At 41.6% G+C, this 24,595-nt stretch overlaps 1 protein-coding gene across 1 annotated transcript in view; it reads left to right on the forward strand.

Annotated features, from left to right (window-relative positions):
* LOC311148606 (AT-rich interactive domain-containing protein 3B-like) overlaps window positions 1-15,822 on the forward strand; it is a 40,409-nt gene extending 24,587 nt beyond the window's left edge. The window contains exons 5-9 of the mRNA XM_084185588.1: window positions 1,911-2,094; window positions 2,424-2,677; window positions 13,183-13,470; window positions 13,669-13,815; window positions 13,989-15,822. Coding sequence (XP_084041714.1) covers window positions 1,911-2,094; window positions 2,424-2,677; window positions 13,183-13,470; window positions 13,669-13,815; window positions 13,989-14,134 — 1,019 coding nt within the window. The 3' untranslated portion in view covers window positions 14,135-15,822. The remainder of the gene's footprint in view (window positions 1-1,910; window positions 2,095-2,423; window positions 2,678-13,182; window positions 13,471-13,668; window positions 13,816-13,988) is intronic.
* The last annotated feature ends 8,773 nt before the right edge of the window (window positions 15,823-24,595 follow it).

The raw sequence follows: 24,595 nt of genomic DNA on the forward strand, positions 1-24,595 counted from the left end.
GACCAATAAAATTTGATTTGATTTGATTTATGATTTATTTATTATTATGAGTGTTGCCCACTGTGGTCTTAGCACAAGCGCTCTAGCATCAAGCTCATCACCGTGCAATTTCCCCACCCGGTGAAGTTCATTATAATTCATTTCATCTGTAGCCTAATAAACTGCATGCGTTTCCCGACGAATCGAAGTGGGAGGACCACACAACATATCACGTGACTCCACATTTATTTTGATATGATGTTTTTTTTAAAATCAATATATTATTATTATACCGCCATTTCTCGCATGATACATTTTATAGACACAAAAAGATCCCACCATGTCAAACGAACAAATTGTTTGTCGACATTTACACAATTGTACTAACATTTCCTGGTTGTGACTTTTTTTTTCATGCGTCAGGTAATTCATACGCATTAAATGGTTGGATGGAAACTTGGTTACTGTCAGATGGAACAGGCTTCATTTTTATCTCTGACTTGTTGGACTTGATTGTCAGGGTAGGGGTCAATTCCATTACACGTCGTTCGTTCATTCAGGAAGCTGAAAAAAAACAATTCCATTTTCCTGATTTGCTTTTTAATTTTATGTTATGATTCAGACGGCGGTTTTGAAAACACAAGTTATTTATGAGCTGCTGAATAGACTTCTAGCGTAACGGTTTCTAAGTTTATCAGGAAGTGTATAGGTTTCCAGGCTGATGGACCCACATTGGATGACATTTGGGATGGACATCTACAGAAGATTTACTGGTTGTTCTACATCAACAGTAGCCTACATGTTAGCCCTTCCTGCCCTTAATTCCCCTCCCGGCAACAAATGGCATGATTGAAAACACGTGTGTTTATGTGTCTCTTACACTTGTCCCCATGTCTAAAGTAAGAAATAATCCCAACCCAACAACTGCCGTTTAGCCCCCTTCATTAATTGGTTTTAGGGTTGACTGTCAATCCTCATTTTCGAGATTCCTCACTCCCTTTCTCTCCATGACTCGGTCCACCTGCCATTTACAATAGTTCCCCTATTATCTCACCGTTTTAATCTGGGTTAAATAGGTGTTCTTCACTTGACATACAACTATAGCTAGATGTACAACCTTCTGTGTTCTAGAAATATGATCTGTCGGAATAGTGTTTAAAGGTAGACTTTGGGCAAAAAAAATTGTCCAACTCAATTTTCAAACAGAACAGGGTGTGCCTTTTGGTGGTTTGTCTGTGTTATTCTGGTCATGTGTGCCGCGACCGATGTAGCTAGTTCGTTAGCTAAGCTAGTCACTTTAGCTTGCCAGTAACTCCTCCAGTATGTGTTGATGTGACGTAGCTAGTTCGTTAGCTAAGCTAGCTACTTTAGCTTGCCAGTAACTCCTCCAGTATGTGTTGATGTGACGTAGCTAGTTCGTTAGCTAAGCTAGCTACTTTAGCTTGCCAGTAACTCCTCCAGTATGTGTTGATGTGACGTAGCTAGTTCGTTAGCTAAGCTAGCCACTTTAGCTTGCCAGTAACTCCTCCAATATGTGTTGATGTAATTTCGCAGGATTTGTTTTTGGACGGAAGCTGTAGAGATCCGTAAGAAAGGGCACTTCTGTAGCCAAATAGCTTATTCATCCAATCATTTTTGTTTTTACGAATTAAATGACCTGGTATGATGGTGCATTGATCAGTTATACAGTTTAAAGCTGTTATTTTTGCGTTTTTGCCCAAAGTCGACCTTTAAGATCGGTGTTATGAAGTCTGACCTCGTTTAAATCGAATCAGATCAAATCTGACTGCCTAAATCTGGGCCCCTTAGACCAGTGTTTCCCATGTTTCTCCAGGCACCCTGGTCAACTGTAGCCCCGTCATGCTACCACCATCTTGGATCTGTAGACATCTAGTGTCAACTCTTCTACCTGTTTTTACCTCTTTCTCAAGGCACCCCGGTCAACCGCATCCCCATCATGGCTAAGCAGATTCTGGACCTGTACATGCTCTACAAGCTTGTGACGGAGAAGGGCGGCCTGGTGGAGGTCATTAACAAGAAGATCTGGAGAGAGATCACTAGAGGACTCAACCTGCCCACCTCCATCACCTCGGCAGCCTTCACCCTCCGCACACAGTAAGTCTACACTTGGCCATGATCATTCTGCACCAAACGGAAGAAAATGTTCCGAAATTGAGTTAAACAGGGAGGTACTATTTGAACCTGTCCAATAATAAATGTTTATTTTTGTTTTCCGTTGCAAACCGGTTTATAACGTCTTCCTACAGTGTGCCCTAATGAACACAACCCCCCACTATCTACCCCCCCCCCCCCTTGGTAGATGTTAGTTGTTTTCAAATGAGAAATAATTTATTTGTAGGCAACATCATTTTTCTGTTCATGATGGAAATGTACTTTTAACTACATAACAAATTCAACCACTGCCTCATCATATGTCCACCCAGATATATGAAGTACCTGTACCCGTACGAGTGTGAGAAGAAGGGGCTGAGCTCTCCAGGCGAGCTCCAGGCTGCTATAGACGGTAACCGGAGGGAAGGCCGAAGACACAGCAACAGCCTGTACCGCTTCTCCCCCTCCACCGCACCTGGCCACCCACACCACTCCCTCCTCTCTCCCCCCAAGATGCCTCACTACTCCTCAGCCGGTCACAACGGCCTGCACACCTCCCCCAGCCCATCTCTGAAAAGATCCGCAGGTGTGTATACATATTTTAAACGTGTAAATGTTTTGGTATGTAGTTAGGAAATCATCCATGGTGTTCACCCTCTGTGACAGCTGCTGTCATGTGACTACCTTGTGATGGGCTACCTAGTTTTGACGCCACATTTACAAAGAGTTGATGTGTTGTTATGGCACCCTCTACTGTCTACTATTCAAATCAAATGTCACATGCACAGGATACAGGGTATAAATGATGCAGTGAAATGCTCTCCTCTACTGTTCAATACACATGTATCCCCCAAAATACACAAAGCAGTAATAAAAAGTAGTAAAGAAATTAATGTGTGTGTGTATTCACTAACTGTAAGTCGCTCTGGATAAGAGCGTCTGCTAAATGACTAAAAATGTCAAATGTAAAAAATGTAAATGATCACTCACCATCCAAATAGCATGGATCTGATCCAAAGTAAATAAATGACTGACCATTTTTCTGAATCTAATCTAATGGCCATGTTTCTGATCTAATCTAATGGCCATGTTTCTGATATAATCTAAAGGCCATGTTTCTGAATCTAATCTAAAGGCCATGTTTCTGAATCCAATCTAAAGGCCATGTTTCTGAATCTAATCTAATGGCCATGTTTCTGAATCTAATGACCATGTTTCTGATCTAATCTAATGGCCATGTTTCTGAATCTAATCTAATGACCATGTTTCTGAATCTAATCTAATGGCCATGATTCTGAATCTAATGGCCATGTTTCTGATCTAATGGCCATGTTTCTGATCTAATCTAATGGCCATGTTTCTGATCTAATCTAATGACCATGTTTCTGAATCTAATCTAATGACCATGTTTCTGAATCTAATCTAATGGCCTTGTTTCTGAATCTAATCTAATGGCCATGTTTCTGAATCTAATCTAATGGCCATGTTTCTGAATCTATTCTAATGGCCATGTTTCTAATCTAATCTAATGGCCATGTTTCTGATCTAATGGCCATGTTTCTGAATCTAATCTAATGACCATGTTTCTAATCGAATGGCCATGTTTCTAATCTAATGGCCATGTTTCTGAATCTAATGACCATGTTTCTAATCTAATGGCCATGTTTCTGAATCTAATCTAATGGCCATGTTTCTGATCTAATGACCATGTTTCTGAATCCAATCTAATGGCCATGTTTCTGATCTAATCTAATGGCCATGTTTCTGAATCTAATCTAATGACCATGTTTCTAATCTAATGGCCATGTTTCTAATCTAATGGCCATGTTTCTGAATCTAATGACCATGTTTCTAATCTAATGGCCATGTTTCTGATCTAATCTAATGGCCATGTGTCTGAATCTAATCTAATGACCATGTTTCTAATCTAATGGCCATGTTTCTAATCTAATGACCATGTTTCTGAATCTAATCTAATGGCCATGTTTCTGAATCTAATCTAATGGCCATGTTTCTGAATCTAATGGCCATGTTTCTAATCTAATGGCCATGTTTCTAATCTAATGGCCATGTTTCTGAATCTAATGGCCATGTTTCTGAATGTAATGGCCATGTTTCTGAATGTAATGGCCATGTTTCTGATCTAATCTAATGGCCATGTTTCTGATCTAATCTAATGGCCATGTTTCTAATCTAATCTAATGGCCATGTTTCTGAATCTAATGACCATGTTTCTAATCTAATGGCCATGTTTCTGAATCTAATGACCATGTATCTAATCTAATCTAATGGCCATGTTTCTGAATCTAATGACCATGTTTCTAATCTAATGGCCATGTTTCTGAATCTAATCTAATGGCCATGTTTCTGAATCTAATATAATGGCCATGTTTCTAATCTAATGGCCATGTTTCTGAATCTAATGACCATGTTTCTGAATCTAATGACCATGTTTCTGAATCTAATCTAATGGCCATGTTTCTGAATCTAATGGCCATGTTTCTGAATCTAATGGCCATGTTTCTAATCTAATGGCCATGTTTCTAATCTAATGGCCATGTTTCTGAATCTAATGGCCATGTTTCTGAATGTATTGGCCATGTTTCTGAATGTAATGACCATGTTTCTGATCTAATGGCCATGTTTCTGAATCTAATCTAATGGCCATGTTTCTGAATCTAATCTAATGGCCATGTTTCTGAATCTAATGGCCATGTTTCTAATCTAATGGCCATGTTTCTAATCTAATGGCCATGTTTCTGAATCTAATGGCCATGTTTCTGAATGTAATGGCCATGTTTCTGAATGTAATGGCCATGTTTCTGATCTAATCTAATGGCCATGTTTCTGATCTAATCTAATGGCCATGTTTCTAATCTAATCTAATGGCCATGTTTCTGAATCTAATGACCATGTTTCTAATATAATGGCCATGTTTCTGAATCTAATGACCATGTATCTAATCTAATCTAATGGCCATGTTTCTGAATCTAATGACCATGTTTCTAATCTAATGGCCATGTTTCTGAATCTAATCTAATGGCCATGTTTCTGAATCTAATATAATGGCCATGTTTCTAATCTAATGGCCATGTTTCTGAATCTAATGACCATGTTTCTGAATCTAATGACCATGTATCTAATCTAATCTAATGGCCATGTTTCTGAATCTAATGACCATGTTTCTGAATCTAATGACCATGTATCTAATCTAATCTAATGGCCATGTTTCTGAATCTAATGACCATGTTTCTAATCTAATGGCCATGTTTCTGAATCTAATCTAATGGCCATGTTTCTGAATCTAATATAATGGCCATGTTTCTAATCTAATGGCCATGTTTCTGAATCTAATGACCATGTTTCTGAATCTAATGACCATGTTTCTGAATCTAATCTAATGGCCATGTTTCTGAATCTAATGGCCATGTTTCTGAATCTAATGGCCATGTTTCTGAATCTAATGGCCATGTTTCTAATCTAATGGCCATGTTTCTAATCTAATGGCCATGTTTCTAATCTAATGACCATGTTTCTGAATCTAATCTAATGGCCATGTTTCTGAATCTAATCTAATGGCCATGTTTCTGAATCTAATCTAATGGCCATGTTTCTGAATCTAATCTAATTGCCATGTTTCTGAATCTAATCTAATGGCCATGTTTCTAATCTAATGGCCATGTTTCTGAATCTAATCTAATGGCCATGTTTCTGAATCTAATCTAATGGCCATGTTTCTGAATCTAATGGCCATGTTTCTAATCTAATGGCCATGTTTCTAATCTAATGGCCATGTTTCTGAATCTAATGGCCATGTTTCTGAATGTAATGGCCATGTTTCTGAATGTAATGGCCATGTTTCTGATCTAATCTAATGGCCATGTTTCTAATCTAATCTAATGGCCATGTTTCTGAATCTAATGACCATGTTTCTAATCTAATGGCCATGTTTCTGAATCTAATGACCATGTATCTAATCTAATCTAATGGCCATGTTTCTGAATCTAATGACCATGTTTCTAATCTAATGGCCATGTTTCTGAATCTAATCTAATGGCCATGTTTCTGAATCTAATATAATGGCCATGTTTCTAATCTAATGGCCATGTTTCTAATCTAATCTAATGGCCATGTTTCTAATCTAATGGCCATGTTTCTAATCTAATGGCCATGTTTCTAATCTAATGGCCATGTTTCTGAATCTAATCTAATGGCCATGTTTCTGAATCTAATCTAATGGCCATGTTTCTGAATCTAATCTAATGGCCATGTTTCTGAATCTAATCTAATTGCCATGTTTCTGAATCTAATCTAATGGCCATGTTTCTAATCTAATGGCCATGTTTCTGAATCTAATCTAATGGCCATGTTTCTGAATCTAATCTAATGGCCATGTTTCTGAATCTAATGGCCATGTTTCTAATCTAATGGCCATGTTTCTAATCTAATGGCCATGTTTCTGAATCTAATGGCCATGTTTCTGAATCTAATGGCCATGTTTCTGAATGTAATGGCCATGTTTCTGATCTAATCTAATGGCCATGTTTCTGATCTAATCTAATGGCCATGTTTCTAATCTAATCTAATGGCCATGTTTCTGAATCTAATGACCATGTTTCTAATCTAATGGCCATGTTTCTGAATCTAATGACCATGTATCTAATCTAATCTAATGGCCATGTTTCTGAATCTAATGACCATGTTTCTAATCTAATGGCCATGTTTCTGAATCTAATCTAATGGCCATGTTTCTGAATCTAATCTAATGGCCATGTTTCTGAATCTAATGGCCATGTTTCTAATCTAATGGCCATGTTTCTAATCTAATGGCCATGTTTCTGAATCTAATGGCCATGTTTCTGAATGTAATGGCCATGTTTCTGAATGTAATGGCCATGTTTCTGATCTAATCTAATGGCCATGTTTCTGATCTAATCTAATGGCCATGTTTCTAATCTAATCTAATGGCCATGTTTCTGAATCTAATGACCATGTTTCTAATCTAATGGCCATGTTTCTGAATCTAATCTAATGGCCATGTTTCTGAATCTAATATAATGGCCATGTTTCTAATCTAATGGCCATGTTTCTAATCTAATCTAATGGCCATGTTTCTAATCTAATGGCCATGTTTCTAATTTAATGGCCATGTTTCTAATCTAATGGCCATGTTTCTAATCTAATGGCCATGTTTCTGAATCTAATCTAATGGCCATGTTTCTGAATCTAATCTAATGGCCATGTTTCTGAATCTAATCTAATGGCCATGTTTCTGAATCTAATCTAATTGCCATGTTTCTGAATCTAATCTAATGGCCATGTTTCTAATCTAATGGCCATGTTTCTGAATCTAATCTAATGGCCATGTTTCTGAATCTAATGGCCATGTTTCTAATCTAATGGCCATGTTTCTAATCTAATGGCCATGTTTCTGAATCTAATGGCCATGTTTCTGAATGTAATGGCCATGTTTCTGAATGTAATGGCCATGTTTCTGATCTAATCTAATGGCCATGTTTCTGATCTAATCTAATGGCCATGTTTCTAATCTAATCTAATGGCCATGTTTCTGAATCTAATGACCATGTTTCTAATCTAATGGCCATGTTTCTGAATCTAATGACCATGTATCTAATCTAATCTAATGGCCATGTTTCTGAATCTAATGACCATGTTTCTAATCTAATGGCCATGTTTCTGAATCTAATCTAATGGCCATGTTTCTGAATCTAATATAATGGCCATGTTTCTAATCTAATGGCCATGTTTCTGAATCTAATGACCATGTTTCTGAATCTAATGACCATGTTTCTGAATCTAATCTAATGGCCATGTTTCTGAATCTAATGGCCATGTTTCTGAATCTAATGGCCATGTTTCTGAATCTAATGGCCATGTTTCTGAATCTAATGGCCATGTTTCTAATCTAATGGCCATGTTTCTAATCTAATGGCCATGTTTCTGAATCTAATGGCCATGTTTCTGAATGTATTGGCCATGTTTCTGAATGTAATGACCATGTTTCTGATCTAATGGGCATGTTTCTAATCTAATGGCCATGTTTCTGAATCTAATGGCCATGTATCTAATCTAATGGCCATGTTTCTAATCTAATGGCCATGTTTCTAATCTAATCTAATGGCCATGTTTCTGAATCTAATCTAATGGCCATGTTTCTGAATCTAATCTAATGGCCATGTTTCTGAATCTAATCTAATTGCCATGTTTCTGAATCTAATCTAATGGCCATGTTTCTAATCTAATGGCCATGTTTCTAATCTAATGGCCATGTTTCTGAATCTAATCTAATGGCCATGTTTCTGAATCTAATGGCCATGTTTCTAATCTAATGGCCATGTTTCTAATCTAATGGCCATGTTTCTGAATCTAATGGCCATGTTTCTAATCTAATGGCCATGTTTCTGAATGTATTGGCCATGTTTCTGAATGTAATGACCATGTTTCTGATCTAATGGGCATGTTTCTAATCTAATGGCCATGTTTCTGAATCTAATGGCCATGTATCTAATCTAATGGCCATGTTTCTAATCTAATGGCCATGTTTCTAATCTAATCTAATGGCCATGTTTCTGAATCTAATCTAATGGCCATGTTTCTGAATCTAATCTAATTGCCATGTTTCTGAATCTAATCTAATGGCCATGTTTCTAATCTAATGGCCATGTTTCTGAATCTAATCTAATGGCCATGTTTCTGAATCTAATCTAATGGCCATGTTTCTGAATCTAATGGCCATGTTTCTAATCTAATGGCCATGTTTCTAATCTAATGGCCATGTTTCTGAATCTAATGGCCATGTTTCTGAATCTAATGGCCATGTTTCTGAATGTAATGGCCATGTTTCTGATCTAATCTAATGGCCATGTTTCTGATCTAATCTAATGGCCATGTTTCTAATCTAATCTAATGGCCATGTTTCTGAATCTAATGACCATGTTTCTAATCTAATGGCCATGTTTCTGAATCTAATGACCATGTATCTAATCTAATCTAATGGCCATGTTTCTGAATCTAATGACCATGTTTCTAATCTAATGGCCATGTTTCTGAATCTAATCTAATGGCCATGTTTCTGAATCTAATATAATGGCCATGTTTCTAATCTAATGGCCATGTTTCTGAATCTAATGACCATGTTTCTGAATCTAATGACCATGTTTCTGAATCTAATGGCCATGTTTCTGAATGTATTGGCCATGTTTCTGAATGTAATGACCATGTTTCTGATCTAATGGGCATGTTTCTAATCTAATGGCCATGTTTCTGAATCTAATGGCCATGTATCTAATCTAATGGCCATGTTTCTAATCTAATGGCCATGTTTCTAATCTAATCTAATGGCCATGTTTCTGAATCTAATCTAATGGCCATGTTTCTGAATCTAATCTAATGGCCATGTTTCTGAATCTAATATAATGGCCATGTTTCTAATCTAATGGCCATGTTTCTGAATCTAATGACCATGTTTCTGAATCTAATGACCATGTTTCTGAATCTAATCTAATGGCCATGTTTCTGAATCTAATGGCCATGTTTCTGAATCTAATGGCCATGTTTCTGAATCTAATGGCCATGTTTCTAATCTAATGGCCATGTTTCTAATCTAATGGCCATGTTTCTGAATCTAATCTAATGGCCATGTTTCTGAATCTAATCTAATGGCCATGTTTCTGAATCTAATATAATGGCCATGTTTCTAATCTAATGGCCATGTTTCTGAATCTAATGACCATGTTTCTGAATCTAATGACCATGTTTCTGAATCTAATCTAATGGCCATGTTTCTGAATCTAATGGCCATGTTTCTGAATCTAATGGCCATGTTTCTGAATCTAATGGCCATGTTTCTAATCTAATGGCCATGTTTCTGAATCTAATGGCCATGTATCTAATCTAATGGCCATGTTTCTAATCTAATGGCCATGTTTCTAATCTAATCTAATGGCCATGTTTCTGAATCTAATCTAATGGCCATGTTTCTGAATCTAATCTAATGGCCATGTTTCTGAATCTAATCTAATTGCCATGTTTCTGAATCTAATCTAATGGCCATGTTTCTAATCTAATGGCCATGTTTCTGAATCTAATCTAATGGCCATGTTTCTGAATCTAATCTAATGGCCATGTTTCTGAATCTAATGGCCATGTTTCTAATCTAATGGCCATGTTTCTAATCTAATGGCCATGTTTCTGAATGTAATGGCCATGTTTCTGATCTAATCTAATGGCCATGTTTCTGATCTAATCTAATGGCCATGTTTCTAATCTAATCTAATGGCCATGTTTCTGAATCTAATGACCATGTTTCTAATCTAATGGCCATGTTTCTGAATCTAATGACCATGTATCTAATCTAATCTAATGGCCATGTTTCTGAATCTAATGACCATGTTTCTAATCTAATGGCCATGTTTCTGAATCTAATCTAATGGCCATGTTTCTGAATCTAATATAATGGCCATGTTTCTAATCTAATGGCCATGTTTCTGAATCTAATGACCACGTTTCTGAATCTAATGACCATGTTTCTGAATCTAATGGCCATGTTTCTGAATGTATTGGCCATGTTTCTGAATGTAATGACCATGTTTCTGATCTAATGGGCATGTTTCTAATCTAATGGCCATGTTTCTGAATCTAATGGCCATGTATCTAATCTAATGGCCATGTTTCTAATCTAATGGCCATGTTTCTGAATCTAATCTAATGGCCATGTTTCTGAATCTAATCTAATGGCCATGTTTCTGAATCTAATCTAATTGCCATGTTTCTGAATCTAATCTAATGGCCATGTTTCTAATCTAATGGCCATGTTTCTGAATCTAATCTAATGGCCATGTTTCTGAATCTAATGGCCATGTTTCTGAATCTAATGGCCATGTTTCTGAATCTAATGGCCATGTTTCGAATCTAATGGCCATGTTTCTAATCTAATGGCCATGTTTCTGAATCTAATGGCCATGTTTCTGAATGTATTGGCCATGTTTCTGAATGTAATGACCATGTTTCTGATCTAATGGGCATGTTTCTAATCTAATGGCCATGTTTCTGAATCTAATGGCCATGTATCTAATCTAATGACCATGTTTCTAATCTAATCCAATGACCATGTTTCTGATCTAATCTAATGGCCATGTTTCTGAATCTAATGGCCATGTTTCTAATCTAATGGCCATGTTTCTGAATCTAATGACCATGTTTCTGAATCTAATCGAATGGCCATGTTTCTGAATCTAATGGCCATGTTTCTGAATCTAATGGCCATGTTTCTAATCTAATGACCATGTTTCTGAGTCTAATCGAATGGCCATGTTTCTGAATCTAATGGCCATGTTTATGAATCTAATCGAATGGCCATGTTTCTGAATCTAATGGCCATGTTTATGAACTAATCTAATGGCCATGTTTCTGATCTAATCTAATGGCCATGTTTCTGATCTAATCTAATGGCCATGTTTCTGATCTAATCTAATGACCATGTTTCTAATCTAATGGCCATATTTCTGAATCTAATCTAATGGCCATGTTTCTAATCTAATGGCCATGTTTCTGAATCTAATGACCATGTTTCTAATCTAATCTAATGGCCATGTTTCTGATCTAATCTAATGACCATGTTTCTGAATCTAATCTAATGGCCATGTTTCTAATCTAATCTAATAGCCATGTTTCTGATCTAATCTAATGACCATGTTTCTGAATCTAATCTAATGGCCATGTTTCTAATCTAATCTAAAGGCCATGTTTCTGAGCTAATCTAATGGCCATGTTTCTAATCTAATGGCCATGTTTCTAATCTAATCTAATGGCCATGTTTCTAATCTAATCTAATGGCCATGTTTATAATCTAATCTAATGGCCATGTTTATAATCTAATGGCCATGTTTCTAATCTAATGGCCATGTTTCTGATCTAATGACCATGTTTCTGAATCTAATCTAATGGCCATGTTTCTAATCCAATCTAATGGCCATGTTTCTAATCTAATGGCCATGTTTCTGATCTAATCTAATGGCAATGTTTCTAATCTAATGGCCATGTTTCTGAATCTAATGGCCATGTTTCTAATCTAATGGCCATGTTTCTGAATCTAATCTAATGGCCATGTTTCTAATCTAATGGCCATGTTTCTGAATCTAATGACCATGTATCTAATCTAATCTAATGGCCATGTTTCTGATCTAATCTAATGGCCATGTTTCTGAATCTAATGACCATGTTTCTAATCTAATGGCCATGTTTCTGAATCTAATCTAATGGCCATGTTTCTAATCTAATGGCCATGTTTCTGAATCTAATGACCATGAATATAATCTAATGGCCATGTTTCTGATCTAATCTAATGGCCATGTTTCTGAATCTAATGGCCATGTTTCTAATCTAATCTAATGGCCATGTTTCTGATCTAATCTAATGACCATGTTTCTAATCTAATGGCCATATTTCTGAATCTAATCTAATGGCCATGTTTCTAATCTAATGGCCATGTTTCTGAATCTAATGACCATGTTTCTAATCTAATGGCCATGTTTCTGATCTAATCTAATGACCATGTTTCTGAATCTAATCTAATGGCCATGTTTCTAATCTAATCTAAAGGCCATGTTTCTGATCTAATGGCCATGTTTCTGATCTAATCTAAAGGCCATGTTTCTGATCTAATCTAATGGCCATGTTTCTGAATCTAATCTAATGGCCATGTTTCTAATCTAATGGCCATGTTTCTAATCTAATGGCCATGTTTCTAATCTAATGGCCATGTTTCTAATCTAATGGCCATGTTTCTAATCTAATGGCCATGTTTCTGATCTAATGGCCATGTTTCTGAATCTAATCTAATGGCCATGTTTCTGAATCTAATGACCATGTTTCTAATCTAATCTAATGGCCATGTTTCTGAATCTAATGACCATGTTTCTAATCTAATGGCCATGTTTCTGATCTAATCTAATGACCATGTTTTGAAAAAAACTTTGATAATTGTTGAATGTGAATATGTTGAATATTTCAAATGTTGATATTTGAGGAGTGACTATCAATGAAAAAGTATCTCCCCCTCTTCCCTCTCAGAGGAGATGTCGACCCCCATGCTGCCAAGTCGTTTACCCATGGCCCATGCTCTCTCCCTGGGGCAGCAGCAACAGCTAGCCCAGGCCACCACCCTGGAGCACCTCCGAGAGAAGCTGGAGAGGGCTGCTGGAGGAGGAGGAGAGGGTCCAGACAGGAAGATGGCTCGCTTGGCCATGGAAGAACAGCAGAGACTGATGCAACAGGCTTTCCAACAGAACCTACTGGCTATGGCCTCTCACTTCAACCCCAGCATGAAGCAGCTCATACTCAACAACAACAACAGACACGGTCAGTAGTGGGCTGGGTGTGTTGGCTACCAATTAGTTGTTATTATAGCACTTACATAGTCAGGTCTAGCCTGTCCTCGGATCTGTTTGTGCTCTTTCTAACTCCATTGCAATCCTGATCAAGCCAAACGTAAAAATTTACTCACATAATTGAATTGTAAACATGAACAGACTGTCATTTGTCTTTGCCCTATCTTAGAGAGTACCGCTGGACAGGACCTGTCTCTCAGTATCTCCAGTAACGCCTTAGAGAGTACCGCTGGACAGGACCTGTCTCTCAGTATCTCCAGTAACGGGGCTGCCAGCATCAGTGTGTCTGTGGAGGTCAATGGAACTCTATACTCTGGTGAGTGGTCATCACAAGATTAGTAATGCTGTATTTCAGATTCTTGAGACATTTCGGACCCGTCCAGAAACTACTCAGAGCGCCTTACTCCCTAGGCAGTGTGACATTTAACTTGTCACACTCACACAGAGGCCCACTACTGACTAACATATGTGTTCTTGTCTCCCCTGTAGGAACGCTGTTTGCCCAGAAGACTCCTGGTGCAGCCTCTGTGATGTCTGAGACCATGCCTCCTGCTGGACAGAGTGGTTTTGGTGTCCTCTCCTCCTCTCAGAGCCCTTCCTCCACATCCTCCTCTTCCTCCAAGGGGCCCAACTGACCACAGTGCTCCACCAGTCTCTCTCCAGTATACGCTTGTTATTCTATTGTCCTGTGTTGAGGACAAACCGGTGTTCAATCAAATGACCTCTTCTCTAGTCAAACTGAACTTGTCTGTGTTACTGACGACAAATAGGGAATTGGGGGGGAAACGTCTCTAGGAATTGACCAATGTAAAATCATAGGAATTTATCTTAAAAACTAATTAACTTTTTTATTAATAAATTCACTTTTCTAATTCCACACCTGACAGCCAACTGTTGTACAATCACTTTATCTTTGTACTGAACACACATTTGCTTTAAAAACAAGCAATGCATTTTGGGAAAATCTCATGTTAGAACCAGGTGAAGAGGCAAATTGAAGAATTTATATTTTGGAATGTTTTAATTTTTGATTTATCTTTTATTTTCATGTATTACTCAAAATTGCTGTTTTCTTTGTATACCTAATTTCATTGGTTGTGAGAGCTATAGTATTAGTAAAGAACCGTTTCCCTTAGTGCCACAACACAAACTGCTTGTGAACAGACTAATGTATTTAAGTCAAGTAAGGAGGACTTACGATTGGATTTTAGTTTATTTTCTAAACCTTTTCGAAGAAAGCAAAAAAGCATGATAGCAAAGGTTTGTGGAAAAGCAGTTTTTGTTGTTTTTTTTACATCAAAATACTGTATGGTGATTGGCTATACTCTGGAGCCAATTGGTTGTCTCTACCTCATTGATGGTTTTAACATTATGTAGCCATCACTTCTGTTTACAATATGTTATTATAGCCATCAGCAGGACAATATGGATGCCAATAAGGGCCATCAACCGGTGCATTCATTTTAACTCGCCTTGGTGCCGGTTGGGTGGAGTATGCACATTTGAGACCATCCTAAAGACCAAGCTCCCCCCAACCTTTTCACAGGGTGAGGTAAAACTGATGCACACAGAAGTAATGTTCTCTTACAATTAGCTAAAGTTAAACAACTAAAATCCAAGGATACTTTTGGTAACAGCTCAGAGGCAAGATGTTTTGCAAAACAGGAATCTATAAACTTCTTACCTCATTTAAAGGGGAAGTTGACATGGTTCCTCACCCTTAAAGTCGTCTATGGCCCTGAAGAAACTGTACTTTCAGGGTGAGGATCCATCTAGCATTAAGTTGTAAAATACCGAACTTCCCCTTTAATGCCTTTCCATTTCGGGAAGTGACTTTCTCAGGAACTCACAGGACCAGGGTAGACTGTCTTTAGAATACTCCTTAGGAAAACCATTCAGCATTCATACAGTGGGACACTGAAATAGGTCTACCTCAGCTGCCTGTATCTTTCAAACCAGTCATTGGTCAGGTACCTTATTTAATATAATAATTATGTACGTACAATCATGGGGCCATAATCATAGCCTGGTAAAACCATACTGAATGCTGTGTGAGTGTTTCAGCTCACTGTTATTTCACTTTGCGAAAACATTCCGTCTGGTTTAACCAGGCTAACAATCTTGTATGCCTCACACTGCAAATCACACGCACAGAATGCCTCAGAATCATCACCAGCTAGCTGCATTATAGACCAAAGACCTGATGTATTGATAGGAAACGAGTCAAATGTTTTTTTGGGGTGTGTTTGTTCACTCAATGTATTCTGATGTGGACAAGAGGAACTAAATAAACTCCTTGAGGAAATAAAAGTCGCTTTTCTCACTATTACTATTTCTGTTGCTTCTCTTCGCTTCATAAGACGCTTTAGGAATGAAGTTATAGATGTGTATGAGCCTGTGTCATGCATTATGAATGTCTCATAACTGACATGGATATTATTAAGAGGGTATTCACGGGAAGTGTTACCGACTAGGATGCAGTAGTAGTCCCCTGTAGCTCAGTTGGTAGAGCATGGCGCTTGCAACGGCAGGGTTGTGGGTTCGTTTCCCGCGGGGGGCCAGTATGAAAAAAAAATAATGTATATGCACTATGATCTAGTGACCTGTTGGGGGTGGCATTGCCTCTTATGCTGAGACAACCCAGCGACATCTCTGGAGCAGAGTCCATATCTGTGCTCTGTTTAAAATGTGTATTACTTTGTTATTGAGCTTCTACCATCACCTCACTCACAGATATCTGGTGGAATTCTCCCGTCTTATCTGGTGTCTTTTGTGATCTTAAGTATGCTCCCTCTAATTCTCCCATCTTTCTCTCGCTCGCTCTCTCTCTCTCTCCCCTCGCGGAGGACCTGAGCCCTAGGACCGTGCCTCAGGACTACCTGGATTGACGACTCCTGTCTGTCCCCGTCCCCAGTCCACCTGGTCGTGCTGCTGATCCAGTTTCTGCTGTTCTGTCTGTGACTATGGAACACTGCCCTGTTCACCGGACCTGCTGTTTCGACCCTCTATCTCGCTCTCTCTCCCTGAGAGTGTACTGTGTGTGTTTGTGTACTCCTGAGTGACGCAGTGGTCTAAGGCACTGCATCGCAGTGCTAACTGTGCCACTAGAGATCCTGGTTCGAATCCAGGTTCTGTCGCAGCCAGCCGCGACAGGGAGACTCATGGGCGGCGCACAATTGGCCCAGCGTCGTCCAGGGTAGGGGAGGGAATGGCCGGCAGGGATGTAGCTCAGTTGATAGAGCATGGCGTTTGCAACGCCAGGGTTGTGGGTTCGATTCCCACGGGGGGCCAGTATAAAAAAATATATATGTATTCACTAACTGTAAGTCGCTCTGGATAAGAGCGTCTGCTAAATGACTAAAATGTAAAAATTTAAAATGTGTTTGGGTATGTGGCGTACTGTACTGTGTGTGTGTGTGTTTGCGTATGTGCAGGGTGGCGTACTGTGTGTGTGTGTGTGTGTGTGAGGTTGGTACTAGAGACACTGCTGGATTGGCATCTGGAGCACCGGTTTCATTCATCCTGTAACAGCTCCTGCCCTCCCCCCTTCCGGCCCCTCCTCCCCCCTCCCGGCCCCTCCCGGCCCCTCCTCCCCACTCCCGGCCCCTCCTCCCCCCTCCCACTCTCTGGAATTACTGTCCTGGCTGGATTGAGTCTGGATAGAATCACAGAGAGGACATTGGAGAAGGAAGATTGGCCAACCCATCCTTGAAGCAGTGTGGAAAAGGGGATTTTGGAACGATGTAAGGTAGATGCATTATAAAAATTGTGAAGATCAACTTTGTGATGCTGTAGTAACTATGGAGTTGTACAGGTTAGATCCTCCTGACCATTTTGTCATGTCATCTAGACGTCAAGGACATTGTGATGTTGACTGCCAGGGAAGCTTTGTCAGAAGCAAATTCAAAGTTGTGGTTTTCCTTTCTTTGGGACTTTGTCATCACTCTGAAGGAATATGGGGCAACTAAGATAAGAAGAAGAAAGACACGGACAGGAAGTACTGACACTGCTCTGCAAACATCCTGCAATCTGCCCTAACTCGGCAATCCGCCCTGACTCGACAATCCGTCCTAACTCGACAATCCGTCCTAACTCTGCAATCGGTCCTAACTCTGCAATCGGTCCTAACTCTGCAATCGGTCCTAACTCTGCAATCCGTCCTAACTCTGCAATCCGTCCTAACTCTGCAATCCGTCCTAACTCTGCAATCCGTCCTAACTCTGCAATCCGTCCTAACTCTGCAATCCGTCCTAACTCTGCAAGCCGTCCTAACTCGGCAAGCCGTCCTAACTCAGCAATCCGTCCTAACTCTTCTGGATTCTCTGAACTGGTACGGATGTTGAGAAATAAAGTAAAGTACCTACAGGGTTGAATCTCGGGCTCTTCCCTATGCTGCACAGAATGACATATCCCCGTCCTAAGCTAGATCTGTAGTCTTGTGGAGCCTCTAAACTCAGGCTTTTCCCTTTACTGAACTGAATGTGCCATCCATCCTACCTCAGCAATGAGTCCTAACTCTGTGAAATGGATCCAGTGGATGTTTAGAGGCCCCCATATTTCTGTGGAGATTTCCGGTAAGACCCCAGGACTCTCTGGAGACTAGCACTGTTGAGGCCCTCTGCTCCACTAGGAGCTGAACGGAATAAGTCAAGTCTCAATATGACCTCTGGGACCCAGGTCCTCCCTGTAAAACCACGTATCTATCTACAAAGTCTTCTGGATCCCAGTGTACTGGAGTAGGAGTTTAACGATGGAGTAAGCTATCTCTCCTAGGACCGATATTTAAGTGAAGTTTCTCCTCCATCTATAGAGCCAGAGGGCATCAATGGAGATGCACTCTTAAGACCTTTCGCTCCACTCAACTCAAGTCCAATAGGACATTCTGGCATCACCGGCACCATGCCTTACCATGATGAGGAGTACCCTGACCAGACCCTGTGGCAGGCAGTGGTGCTGTTCTGCTGTAAGGGAATGATCGAGGGCATCATGGTCGTACTGTTCTTCTGGCTGCTCATACAGGTCCTGTTTACCAAGCAACTGGAAGGTATGGTTCAGCTGGAAGGTACAGAAAAAAAACGATATGTTGTTATAAATCATCTAAGCCTAAAGAAATATGACCAATATTATCAAATACTGTATGTACAGTGAAAATAAATAATGTAACAATGTCAAGTTTTCTTTAACTTAAAATGTGGTTGTTGACTTATAATGCTTGGCTCAGGTCTTTAACATCTACGGGATCGGTGTCCCGTATACGGGACGGCTGAGCTAACGTGCGGTAATGTGACTAGCGTGACTGTTGTAAGTAACAGCAAACTTTCCAGGACATAGACATGTCTTATATGGGCAGAAAGCTTAGATTCTTGTTAATCTAACTGCACTGTTCAATTTACAGTAGCTATTACAATGAAAAAATACCATGCTATTGTTTGAGGAGAGGGCACAACAACAACAAAAATTACCACGGCAACTGGTTTGATACATTCACCTCCTGAAGGTAAATTATGTACTTACATTCAGTAATCTTGCTCTGATTTGTCATCCTAAGGGTCCCAGAGATAAAATGTAGCATAGTTTTGTTTGATAAAATCCATTTTTATATTCAAATGTAGGAACTGGGTTCTACAGTTTGAACCCCTGCTGTCTCTGGCTCCACACCCACCCCGGCCATCTAGATGTGTGAAAGTTAGTGTATAAGCTAATGATCCATCACGTATGACATTCCTGGGAGTGTGTAAACTTACAATTGTTATGACCATATTTTTTGTGTGTTCTCTATAGTTATGTACTTAAATGTATCAATTGACCAATTCGGCACATTTGGGCAGACTTCATACAAAATAGTCTATTGCAATGCTTCACTGGATCAATCTGAAACTTTGCAACACACTACTGCCATCTCGTGGCCATAATCTAAATTGCGCCTAAACTGCAATATTATATTGTGGCCTTTCTCTTGCAGTTCAAAGATGATGGAACAACAACAAAACAATAGAAAACGCATGTTTACCAGATCTAATGTGTTATATTCTCCTACATTCATTCACATTTCCACAAACTTCAAAGCGTTTTGTTTCAAATGGTATCAAGAATATGCATATCCTTGCTTCAGGTCCTGAGCTACAGGCAGTGAGATTTGGGTATGTAATTTTAAGCGAAAATTGAAAAAAGGGTCAGATCCTTAAGAGGTTAAGGAAAAGCTTGATTAATGCTTCCTTCTCCATGTTGTACCACGATCATTGTCAATGACGTACTAGCTAGCAGGGGTGGACTGGGACCAAAAGTCCTGCTATGTCTAACACACCCCATTTTCTTCCTTGAGGCCCCGACACTAGCCCATTTTTTTCATCGAGGTCCTTACACCAGCCCATTTTCCCTTGAGGCCCCCATTATTAGCCAGATATTGATAATTTTGCGCAAAATAACCAAGAGAGACAGGCCCACTGGGCAAAATATTGACCAGCCCATCTGGCATTTGCCCAAAATTCCAGATGGCCAGTCCGCCCCTGCTAGCTAGTTACTTTAACCAATCTTCTTCCTCTAGTGTGTACTGTACTGCTTACTGTTCTGGACTGTGCTCCATCTGCAGGTTCTGCTGTTCTAATGTCTTTCCCTTGTTCTGTAGTCCATCTGCAGGTTCTGCTGTTCTAATGTCTTTCCCCTGTTCTGTAGTCCATCTGCAGGTTCTGCTGTTCTAATGTCTTTGCCTTGTTCTGTAGTCCATCTGCAGGTTCTGCTGTTCTAATGTCTTTGCCTTGTTCTGTAGTCCATCTGCAGGTTCTGCTGTTCTAATGTCTTTCCCTTGTTCTGTAGTCCATCTGCAGGTTCTGCTGTTCTAATGTCTTTCCCTTGTTCTGTAGTCCATCTGCAGGTTCTGCTGTTCTAATGTCTTTGCCTTGTTCTGTAGTCCATCTGCAGGTTCTGCTGTTGGTTGGCTTGGTGACGTTCTGTCTCTGTCTGATCCTGGGCTGTGTGTTGTGCTGGAGGAGAAGTAAGATCTGTCCTCTCCAAGACAAGGAGCCCAGAACAACACCACCGCCTGGTGCTCCTGGTGACACCATGACCCTGGGAGTACAGACCCAGAGCCCCGTTTCGCCTCCTCCTTCCCAGGCAGGGTCCAACACAGCCAGGCAGCAGTACGAGAACCTAGACGGGGAGGTGGTGGAGTACCCCACCACCTTCAGCAGCTCTACTCCCTCCGATGACGACTTCACCACCCTCCCCCTCTCCTCTCACCGCTCCTCCCGTGGAGCCTCCTCTGAGCACAAGGAGCAGCATCCCAAGTCCTACTTCCCCCTGCGTCGCCTATCCACCCCCTCCATCTCCTCCCCGCTCTACAAGCCCATGACCTCCCACCACGGCGGGGGACTCTCTTCTTTCCCCTCCCTCCCTCGTCTGGGTCTCATCTCCAAGACTCGCCGGACTCTGGAGCGGAGTTGCACCATCACGGGACATAGCCTCTACAGCGAGCGCAGAAGACTCACCAGTACATATCCATCCCATACCCCTTCCTCCTGCACCCCCGAGGACAGCCACCACCCGCCCATCCCACTCCACACCCTCCACTACGGGTCCAGCAGTAGAGCACCGGCCCGGCCAGCCCCAACCCTCCACTACGGGTCCAGCTGCAGAGCACCGGCCCGGCCGGCCCCAACACTCCACTTCACCATGTCCTTCTCCCCAGAGAAAGGTACCCTGAGCATCACGGTCCTCAGCCTGACCGGAGCCACTCACCGCCTGGGGGAGGTGTCTGTGATGGCCAGCCTGGCTCCTCTGTGCCCCTGCCCCCTCCAGGCCTCCATCCTCTGTAGCCCCAGCCCTAGCCCCAACCCCAGCCTCAGCCCTGGGCCTAGTCTGGACCCCCACACCCTGGGCCTGACCCTGAAGGCTGGTTCCCTGGAGGAGCTCCAGCGCTGTGTGCTCAGACTGGCCGTGTACACGCCAGACCTACCAAGCCTGAGGGGCTCTCTGCTGGGGGAACTAGAGGTACAGCTGGGGGGAAAGGACTGGAAGACGGATCATCCCATCCACTGTACTAAGGAGCTTAGCCCCAAGAAGTGGAATCTAAAAAAGGTAGTGGCCTTTGGTGGTTTGAATTGGTGCGTTTAGCAATATGATGATGGTGATGGTGATGATGTTTTGAATTGACTTCTGTGATCTGTGTGAAGAGGAGATGGATGAGTTTATCAGTTGAATCAGTGTAAATTAGGGTAATGTACTGTATTGGAAAGAGCATTAGTATGGGAGAGATGATACATCTAGAAAAGCTTGTGGTTTTTTGAATTGACGTCAGTCTGGGATCTGTGACGATGAGATCTATGGGTGAAGATGGGTTTGTTATGACAAAGACAGATGGAGTTCGGGATTTTATCATTTGAAATGAGGGAAATTTAGAATGTAATGTGTAAGAGCATTAGGATGAAAGACAGTTTAAAGAGAAAAATAGGTTCCATCAGTCAAATGAATTGATGTTTTCTTATGTTGTGTTACATGCAGAGTTAAGGGTAAGACCTGCTCTGTGATAGAAGGGATCATGGTACAGGCTTAGCTAGCGTCCTTTAGTCATGTAACAATGACCCAAGCAGTCCAGCGAACTTTGACCTTATTAAAATACTGTAGTCTGTAGTGTACTCTGCTACTTAAAACAGTCACAGTCTGGGCCGCGTTCCAAACAGTCACAGTCTGGGCCGCGTTCCAAACAGTCACAGTCTGGGCCGCGTTCCAAACAGTCACAGTCTGGGCCGCGTTCCAAACAGTCACAGTCTGGGCCGCGTTCCAAACAGTCACAGTCTGGGCCGCGTTCCAAACAGTCACAGTCTGGGCCGCGTTCCAAACAGTCACAGTCTGGGCCGCGTTCCAAACAGTCACAGTCTGGGCCGCGTTCCAAACAGTCACAGTCTGGGCCGCGTTCCAAACAGTCACAGTCTGGGCCGCGTTCCAAACAGTCACAGTCTGGGCCGCGTTCCAAACAGTCACAGTCTGGGCCGCGTTCCAAACAGTCACAGTCTGGGCCGCGTTCCAAACAGTCACAGTCTGGGCCGCGTTCCAAACAGTCACAGTCTGGGCCGCGTTCCAGTCCATCTGCGTTCCAGTCGTTTTGCTACACAAATTAACCCCTGATTGAATGCCACGGCATCTAGATTGCAGCCAGTAGGACAAATTAACCCCTGATTGAATGATACGGCATCTAGATTACAATCAGTTGGACAAATTAACCCCTGATTGAATGCCACAGCATCTAGATTGCAGCCAGTTGGACAAATTAACCCCTGATTGAATGCCACAGCATCTAGATTGTAGCCAGTAGGACAAATTAACCCCTGATTGAATGCCACGGCATCTAGATTGTAGCCAGTAGGACAAATTAACCCCTGATTGAATGCCACGGCATCTAGATTGTAGCCAGTTGGACAAATTAACCCCTGATTGAATGCCACGGCATCTAGATTGTAGCCAGTTGGACAAATTAACCCCTGATGGCATCTAGATTGCAGCCAGTTGGACAAATTAACCCCTGATTGAATGCCACGGCATCTAGATTGCAGCCAGTAGGACAAATTAACCCCTGATTGAATGACACGGCATCTAGATTACAATCAGTTGGACAAATTAACCCCTGATTGAATGCCACAGCATCTAGATTTCAGTCAGTTGGGCATCAGATTGCGATATTATATTGATGTGATTACTGACATGTTATGTGATAAACATTTGTCCAGGTGTTGTGAGATTTGGTACTCAACTGGCAGCCTTGAACATGGCCAATCACAGTCTCAGAGAAACGTGTCCCACGGCGTGTTTTGTAAGGCTACAGGTTGTCTGTGACAGAATCCCATGCCATATAGATTGCTTACAGTCGGGCATCAGATTGTTTGACGTTTTCACCTTTGACCCCATGCAGAGCCTGACCTCCCAGGATGCGTCGACCAGTAGAGGACTGAGCCTCAGCCCACAGGTCCAGGGCCAGCTGTTTATCCAACTCCAGTATCAGACTCTGGCCCACCGCATCAAGGCCATGGTCCTCCGAGCAGATAACCTGGCCAACCTCACACACACACTAGGAGCACTAGGAGCACCAGGTAACCCAACCTCACACACACACTATGAGCACCAGGTAACCCAACCTCACACACACACTAGGAGCACCAGGTAACCCAACCTCACACACTAGGAGCACCAGGTAACTCAACCTCACACACTAGGAGCACCAGGTAACCCAACCTCACACACTAGGAGCACCAGGTAACCCAACCTCACACACTAGGAGCACCAGGTAACCCAACCTCACACACTAGGAGCACCAGGTAACCCAACCTCACACACTAGGAGCACCAGGTAACCCAACCTCACACATACACTAGGAGCACCAGGTAACCCAACCTCACACATACACTAGGAGCACCAGGTAACCCAACCTCACACATACGCTAGGAGCACCAGGTAACCCAACCTCACACACTAGGAGCACCAGGTAACCCAACCTCACACATACACTAGGAGCACCAGGTAACCCAACCTCACACATACACTAGGAGCACCAGGTAACCCAACCTCACACACTAGGAGCACCAGGTAGCCCAACCTCACACATACACTAGGAGCACCAGGTAACCCAACCTCACACACTAGGAGCACCAGGTAACCCAACCTCACACACACCCTAGGAGCACCAGGTAACCCAACCTCACACATACACTAGGAGCACCAGGTGTAACATCTCTCCCTCTCTGTCTCTCTCTTGATCCAATCTCTCTCTCTCTCTCTGTCTCTTGATCCCCCCCCCCCCCCCCCCTCTCTCTCTCTCTCTCTCTCTCTCTCTCTCTCTCTCTCTCTCTCTCTCTCTCTCTCTCTCTCTCTCTCTCTCTCTTTCTCCATCCCCACCTCTCTCCCTCTACAACCACCTGGGCTCTACTCCCTCACCAAACAGACATATTTTGTTCATACATCCACCCAGATCCAGACATTATGTAAGCTCGCTGAGCTGCATGAGTTGTTGCCCTGGCCTTTGAGCTTTGCTTTTTAGGGCCAGAGGTAAGAGGAAAGTAAACCCCCATGTTTGGGGATTAAATGATGTCTTACAGGATCCAAATGAATGC

Source organism: Coregonus lavaretus, assembly GCF_964263955.1.
Source record: "Coregonus lavaretus genome assembly, chromosome: 21".
NCBI lineage: Eukaryota > Metazoa > Chordata > Actinopteri > Salmoniformes > Salmonidae > Coregonus > Coregonus lavaretus.